An 8,612-nucleotide genomic window follows, 5' to 3' on the forward strand; every position below is an offset into this window, starting at 1 on the left:
CACAACACAAACTCATAACCACCAAGCAGAACAACCCCAACACAACATATAGTTCATCTAATTACTCAGCCAAGACCAGAGCCCATTAGTATTGTGGTTGTACGGTTTTCTTGGGTGGTTCTCCATGTTCCAATTAAATCATAGTACTCTTGTAAATAAAGCATAGATAGAAGTATGGTTAGGGTCACTTGCCTTTCTCCAACGAAAAGCTACTCTTACTGCTCTTAAGCTTTTGCTCACTTGGAACTCTTGATCTTCAATCTTCAAACAGCGATCCTTCTACTCGGAGCAATCAACGAGCAACCATACAAAGCAAACAAAAAGATACAACTAAGAACAATACACCAAACAAGATAAAAAGCTTTAAAAGAACGCACTAAAGGATAGGGCTCGCTGCTACAGTTACGAGAGCGCAAGAAATGCGGAAAACAGAGCTAAAACGGCGATTCTATAGACTAAACGGTGCTTCAGAGATCTAGTTGTGATTAACTAAAAAGGTTAAGGACTAACAGAAAAGATTTGTAAGACACAACAAAGTGTGCTCACAGAGGATAAAAAGGTTATAAAGCTATCGCACACGTTGCAAGGATCACGTGAGCGCAAGAATCACTGAAAACGGAGTTGAAACGTGAAAGATATGGCTAAAACAAGGTTCTAGGGGCTTATTTGTAATAGATTTAAACTTTCAGGGGCTAGCTTGCAAAACAACGCACTAAGGATGGTGGGTTCTATTTTGGAAAAGCTCAGGGTGTTTTCCGTAAAGATTTGGACTAAAACAGAAATAGTTTTGAACTGCGATGGACGGAGGGTAGATTTTGGAAAAACGGAGGGGTTTATTTGCAAAAATGACCACGGTTGAACGGTATTTGGTTTAGTTGACTCGGGTCATATTAGATCTGGGCCGCTGGATCTAAATCGGACGGCGGGAGTGGATTGGGGTGGGCTGGCGGCGGCGCAGAGCTAGAGCGGGCGGAGCGGAGCTCGCGGCGGCGCATGGCGGATGGCGGCGACGGCGAACAAGACCGAGCGGAGCAGAGCGAGAGAGAGAAGAAAAGACGGAGGAAGTTGCTCACCGGAGAAGAAGGAAATCGTCGGAGTCGAGGAAGAAGGCATGGGGTCGACGGCGAAATGGCGACGACTCACGAGAAGGAAGACACCACAACGAAGAGGACAACGAGCTGAGCACTGGGGTGGCGTCGGATTTCACCGGAGATGCACGGATGCGGAGGATGGTGGGATTCTGGGGAAAAGATTATTTTAGGGATTCCCAAACAAGGAGCCTCCCTACGGGTAGTCTATATTTTTTTGTGGAGTTGCCATGAGAGGTTGGTTTAATATATAGAGAGAAAAGTCTCGCCATCCCACATCAACTAGCAATGTGGTACTAAACCTCCCTCCCATGCTAATGGGCTTTACGTGCCTTTAGCCCATTAGGGAACACATGAATGGGCCCTTGAGGTCCATTAGGGATTTATGCACTTTTGATAGACTTAGCCCATTTAAAATTTCGGAATTAATTATTTTCGAAATTAAAATAATTCTAGAAAAATCTAGAATTCATATTTAAAGTCCGAAAAATATTCCAAATGGCCCGAAAATTCTAGGAAAAATCCTAGAAATATATTGGGACCTAACGAACTCAAATAAAATATTTGGAGCTCATGAGAAGATTTGGAAGAGCCTCTAAAAATTAGAGTTTGCTCTAGGGAAAATGGGAAAAGAATCCAGAAAAATCCGGAAAATTCCCGGGAAGAATTTTTGATGATAGAACACGTTTTGAAAGGTTTTCACACTCAACAACACTATGTATGTGACATGAATGCATCACCAGAAGAACAACATCATTTAATTTGAAAAACAACCAATATTTATTTTCTTTTACACTAAATTCTCTGTGAAGAAAAAATAAATGTTGAGAAAATTTTAAAATTGTGAGAAAATTGTTGTTTTATTTTTAATTTTAATCACATCCTGAAATTCAAAAATTTCAGGGTGTGACAATTGGTTGAAGTTTCACATGAAATAGTAGCATCGGTTAAACTGATGCATTAAATTGGTGCCCAAAAATAGATCTAATGACATGGACTTCTGGATATCCTTGTAGATATTTACATAATCTTTCCATAGAGTTGAAGATCATCAAAATCGGAGTTCGGAGTAAAGAGTTATGACCAAAATACGAATTACTGTGAAAGCTGATTTCTGGAAGCACCGGTTCAATCGATGATCATCGGTTACACCGGTTCTCAAACTTTGGTCAAATGAGATGATATTCAGCAGAATCTTGTAGAGAATTTCACAAACTTTCCATAGAGTACAAGATCATCGAAATCGGAGTACGAAGTAAAGAGTTATGGCCAAAATACGAAGCACTGTGAAGCTGATTTTTATAAGCACCGGTCTAACCGGTGCTAACAAAAAAAAGTACTGGTGCAATCACTGTAGTATTGACCAGAGAGCATGTTTGTGGGTCCACAAAGTTTCTTTAGCACCGGATAGACCGACGCTATTACCGGATATACCGGTGGTACCATATTTCAGCTGCAGAACTTGTCAGAAAGGGCCAACGACTAGTTCAAGTTATTAGTGACTGGTTAGACCGGTGACTAGGCACCGGTTAGACCGGTGCTTACACAGAAATGCCTCCAACGGCTACAAATCCTCGTGTCAAAGAGTTTGCTTTCTCTCATCTCTCCTTTAAGCTTCCGTATTTACGTATTGCAATCTTTGTGTGTCTTTACTTTCATATAGTAGTTTCTTGATAGGATTGGCTATAGGTTGCTAAACTCTTTTTGGGATGGGAGTTTCACACTAGAATAATCGTAGTTACACATTTAGATAGCACGTTTTAGTTTAAGTTTTGTGCAAACTAGTTGGAGCCATAGGTTAAGGTTTTAAGTTGCCTAATTCACCATCTCCCCCTCTTTGGCTAGAGCACCCGATCACTTTCACGCCTCTCGGCAGCAGTCCATCGATTTCTCCTATATGTTTCATCTAAATTTTGTGTTAGGCGCTGGAGAATGAAGAAATAATTTCGGTTAACAGTTACAAAAATATTCAAATTTGACTGCACATTATATATATATATATATATATATATATATATATATATATATATATATATATATATATATATATATATATATGGTGTACAAGCGTTGGTGAACAAACACTAAAGTGTAGCATGTATAGTGGTGGAATCGATCTGTGGATGATTCTTTTCTCGGACTCATGCCAAAAATTTCTGGCTTAAATTTAAGCAGGTAACGCTCATAAATACCATCTCTTACAGATGTGGCAAGTTATATAGGATGACTCATCAAACTAGTAAAAAGCTGCCGACTTCAGTTGCTCTTAGTTTGGTTCTAATCTAACCACCATTTGCTTAATCTTCTCTTACATCATACTAGTACGGTTACAGCATTAGAACGCCCCTAATTCAATGACTGCCAAAGAAACGCAATTTCATCAATACAAAGCCAAACTATGATCCAAGCAATATAATGTACATAAGACTAGCTCCACCCATCTTAGGTAGCTACATAGAGTTCATCAGCCAGATCAATTGATCGAAAGGTACAGGGTAATCTCCCAACCATGGCTCGCAAGGCGATCGTCGCTGCAGCTGCATCTGTCATCGCCCTAATACTGTCGTCGTTCCTTCTGCCGTCAGGTAACAACAAATGCATCAATCTTGCTCTTCGTCATCTTCCACCCTCCTGCCAGTGATCGATGCCCCGTAAGAATACCTCTCTTATCGGTACGGTTAAGCATGCAGGCGTAGAGGCTGGTTTGCAAACAGGCGGCTGCAAGTTCTACCCCCCCCCCCCCCCCCCCCCCCCAAAGACTCACCACCTGCAACCTGTGCAAACCTCGGTGCCAATACGAGGGCAACGATGGTGGGTTCTGCGACGCCAGGAAGAACTGCATCTGCGTAGACTGCTCGAAACATGGTGACGGCCCGAGCCGGTTGGTCCATGAGCATGAACGACGACATAGATAGAGTAGCCAGATGATGCATATGCACCAACATGAGAAAGGATTTGGTTCCCAGTTCGGCTTTGTTTATCGGAATAAAAGGTGGTGGTTGTTTTGTGTGGCAATTATATATTTGATAAAAATAAATCAAAATATTTTCAAAAACCCATGCGTCATCAAAGTTTCCACCTACATTCATGGGCGGACCTGCGTTGAGCCCAGCGAGGGATTAGACCGCCACTCAGTTTCCTGTTCCACTTCTACCAGCTGCTGGCCGGCTGCAAGAATCTTTGCAGCCCATCTCTTAGCCCACTCGTATAGTAGTTAGCTTCTCACTATTAATACATGACCTACTTGTCTCTCTTACAAAATGTTTTGATTTTCTCTCTCTTTCCCTCACTCTCTCATCTACCTTAGCATTCAGGCTGCTTACAGTCTCACATAATATTTGCCCTTAGTAAAGTTTCAAAAAGCAAGGGGTGGAGCTAGGGGTGTTTATCGGGGTGAGCCGACCTGATGATTTTTTGTGGTTGCAATGGAAAGTCACCGTTCTCAACTACTAATGAGCGCAATCTTAGGTCAGTCTCATTGGAAGTTTAATGGAGAGTTTCATGGCATTAAATTCTATGCCACATCGTCAATTTTGCTGACACGATAAGAAGACAAAAGAAGAGAGTTTCATGAGATATAAGACGAGTTTCATCACCATGAAACCCATCTGACACAGTTACCTAGTTTCCAGCCTTGGTAACTGCATCATGAAACTGTGCAATGAGACTGGCCTTAGCATTCATGTCAGAGCGATGACTCCAGTTATCTCCTGGCTAGCTCCAACACCCCCACCCCTACCCTATACTAGCTAGCAGAACGTCACTTAATTTTTGGGCTAGAGATCAAAAAAGTAAAAATGGGGCTGCTAGCGCCCGGACGTCCGATCCGGGCGCGGCGCATCCGACGATTCGTCGGAGGGAAAAAAAATCCCACCGCATCATTGTCTGATGTTGCATGCAACATGATCGGATCAAATGAAACACTTAGAATATACTGCTGCAACATCTCTTTGGAACATTTACAACATTGAAAATTAGTGTTTGCAACATCAAAAAATATATTGAAAAAATGTTATTAGCCATCCATTGATGATGAGAAAAAAAACCGGCCGCAACATTTGTTTTATGTTGCGTGGAACATTCAAATGTCTCATTTAAGATGGAACATTTAGATAGAAAACCTAGATCTGCTTTTGCAATATTTATATAAAACACTTGCAACATTCTTAGAAATATCTAAAACATTTGAAACATATGATTGCAACATGCGTCGTCAAGCTCCTTCACCTCATCTTCTACCTCGGCGTGGAGGCGCATCGCTGCTAGCCAGGAAGGGGGCTCGTGCGACTCCGGCATGGACACGCGCCACAAGCCCCACCAGGAGACCTGCTCCCCGACTGGAACTAGAGCTGCCCCAGCATTTTCTGCCGCCCAGAGGTTGCCTGAACAGACATCGGTGGCGTCGTCCTCGCTGGTGGCTTCATCCACCCAGCCATCGACGTTGGAAATCCCCAACGCCTCAGCCAGCAGGATCCACCACAGAGTTGAGCAGCAATAGGCACCCGCTTGGGGCTGGAGCAGCCACAGCACTACCGCGCCGTGCGTGTGGCGGCCAGGGACGCCGGAGTTGGGCGTGGTGGCGGCGCGCATGAGGCCCATTGCGGCCCATTGCAGCCAAGGGAACAGGAAGTTGCGAGCGGAGAGTGGCCTGGCGGCGGAGGACAAGGGTAGGAGCAGGTGTGGGGTGTGGGAGCGGAGAGCGGGAGTGGGAGGAGGCGAGCGCTACCGACAGTGGCCGAGAAGATGTGCGGTGTGGGATGGGCGTCCGACGCATCGGACGTCCTATCCCTAGCATTTCCGAAGTAAAAAATGTAACGAAAAACAAGAAAAAAAATAACAGTGACATTGTCGTGGGGCTTTTTGGCCCATGAAGGGGAAAGATTGCAACAGTCCGGATTGAAGACATCATGGTGAAGTATTGTCAATTACGTAGATCGGTTGACTTTCTCTGTTTGTCACGGAAATTATATCATGTTAGATGACATACTATCTTTTTTTTACCAAAGATGACATACTATCAGTTAGATCTAAAAGGTTGAATTTAATTTCTTCCATACTATCTTTTTAATTTCTTCCAAAGATGACGTACGTAGGCATGATTCCCTATCAAGTTAGATCTAATAGATGGATTTCCCCCCCTATGAGTCACATTTTCCTGCGTACTACAAAAAGGAACCTATTTTAACCCTATCCATTCAGATCTAACTCAGTTAAACACCGCCGGAGATCATGGCGGGGCTCCTCTCTCCTCTCCTCGGTGTAAGAGCGTCTCATGGCCCCTTCATTGGCCATTGTGTCCTGCTAATGAACTCAGTTGCAGTACCCCGGCGGCCCACCCCCCTCCAATCTGCTTGCAGGCTAGCTAGTTCTCTACTTCTCCAAAAAGATATGTCTAGCACTGCAGCGTCGTCGGTCATCGGCGGCAAGGCGGCGCCGAGCGCGTCGGCGATCGTTGCGGAGGCCGTGACTGGGTCGCACGTGCTCAAGATCGAGGGGTACTCCCTGACCAAGGGACTCGGCAATGGCGAGTTCATGAGCTCCAGCACATTCAGCGTGGGTGGCCATCGCTGGCGTATCAGGTACTACCCTGATGGCGCTCGCTTAGACAGTGCCGATTGTATATCCATCTATCTGCAGCACGATGAAACTGCTGATGCTGTGGACGCCAAGGCATGGTTCAGATTCAGCGTCGTCCTCGACGAGATCGGTGAACCAGTGCCAAAGTTCATCGATGAGGGCCACTTGAAGACCTTCTCCGACAAAAATCGGTGCTGGGGTTTGGACAAATTCATCGAAAGGAAGGCCCTGGAGGAATCGGCCTGCGTGAAAGACGATACCCTTCGAGTCCGGTGCGATGTCACCGTCACAAAGGACATCCGCACGGAGGCCACCGAGCAGTTCGTCGTCGTGCCGCCATCCAACATGCACCTGCAATTCGGGAGTCTCCTCCAGGCCGGAGAAGGGGCGGATGTCACCTTCGAGGTTGCCGGGGAGAAGTTCGCCGCGCACAGGTCCGTGCTGGCCGCAAGGTCGCCGGTTTTCATGGATGAGCTCTTCGGCCCCATGAAGGAGAAAGCCATGAGCTACGTACGCGTCGACGACATGGAGCCTGGGGTGTTCAAAGCCATGCTCCACTTCATCTACACTGACACCATCGCAGGTACAGATGAGGGAGACGCGTTGGCGACCGCTCAGCATTTGCTTGTGGCAGCAGACAGATATGATCTGGAGAGGCTGAAGCTAATGTGCGAGGAGAAGCTGTGCAACTACATTGGCACGAGCACGGTGGTGACGACGCTGGCGCTGGCTGAGCAGCATGGCTGCCATGGGCTCAAGAAGGCATGTTTTGATTTTCTCAAGACACCAAGCCATCTCAAGGAAGCCATGGCTAGTGAGGGCTTTGACCATCTCATGAGTAGTTGCCCATCTGTGCTCAAGGAGCTGCTGGCCAAGGTTGCTCCTTGTCCCTGATGGTTGCAAAATCAGAGACGAGGTGCCTATTTTTTCTTATATGTCAATCATGGATCAGTGTGAAACGCCGGAATACTTTCCTATCTTAGACAAATATTGCTATTTTTCTTTACGTGGTTGTAATGTTATGCATGGTTTGATGGTTGCGCTAACTTGCTTCATCAACTAACGAAATATCTGCTGAATATTTGTACTCGCCTAACTCTGCACATTGTTTTTATACCATTTTTTTCGTTAGCTACTTCATGTTTAACATGTGTTTTTAGGTGGTTACTTGACCAATGTCTTCAGAATGGTAAATCGGATAAGTTTCTGGATTCAAAAATTCTTTTGGTCAATAATGATTTAGATCCGACCATGTTTATGCTTTTCATGTATATTTTTGAGATTTGTTTAGCTTCTTGTGAGGGTATTAAGAATTAGACTCAAAATGAGTCTACATTAATATTGGGTCTATTTATTTGAGCTGTAGTATTTGAAGCTTTTTTGAAAAGCTGCAGCTGTTTTTTTTACTTCTTAAATGCTATTAATAGCTTTTAGATGATGCTTTTAACTTTCTGGACTCAAAAAGAAAAAATGTTTAGAAAACTGAGCTTTAAAATTATATAACAAAATGTTTTTTAGCTTTCTATATAAACTTATCTTTTAAGCTTTTCCGAAACCTGAGCAAGAAGTTTTTGTTTGAGTTTACGGTTTTCATGCTAAAAAGCTACCTGGAATCTCAAACAAAAAAATTCTGAGATTTCAAGTTATGGATACCTACATTGATTAGCATCGGAGCTTTATATTGTTATATAATTTTAACTTTTCTCTCAAAAACACCATTACATCCTAAGTTTCATGTAACAGCCCTATGTTGATTAGCGAGCTAAATTTGTCATCATGTGCATCATTAAACATTAAGCATAATTAGCTCACATTTAAGGAGAGAATCAATACTTAGGATAATCCACTGATTATGGTAGTGGTGGACAGTCCGCCCCTATACGGCGGACGGTCCATAGTTATGCCACGTGGCCGACAACAGTTAACCTCAGACACATCGACTTCACG

At 44.1% G+C, this 8,612-nt stretch overlaps 1 protein-coding gene across 1 annotated transcript; it reads left to right on the top strand.

The window, feature by feature from the left end:
- Positions 1–6,476: 6,476 nt before the first annotated feature.
- On the top strand, positions 6,477–7,559 carry LOC120686846 (BTB/POZ and MATH domain-containing protein 2-like). The gene has a single exon (XM_039969043.1). It carries the CDS (start codon positions 6,477–6,479, stop codon positions 7,557–7,559), a length of 1,083 nt encoding a protein of 360 aa, XP_039824977.1.
- Positions 7,560–8,612: the final 1,053 nt, after the last annotated feature.

Source organism: Panicum virgatum, chromosome 8N (assembly GCF_016808335.1).
Source record: "Panicum virgatum strain AP13 chromosome 8N, P.virgatum_v5, whole genome shotgun sequence".
Lineage (NCBI taxonomy): Eukaryota > Viridiplantae > Streptophyta > Magnoliopsida > Poales > Poaceae > Panicum > Panicum virgatum.

Bases quoted from the DNA above. Each gene is read 5' to 3' on its own strand.
- LOC120686846 (XM_039969043.1), top strand. From the start codon at position 6,477: ATGTCTAGCACTGCAGCGTCGTCGGTCATCGGCGGCAAGGCGGCGCCG.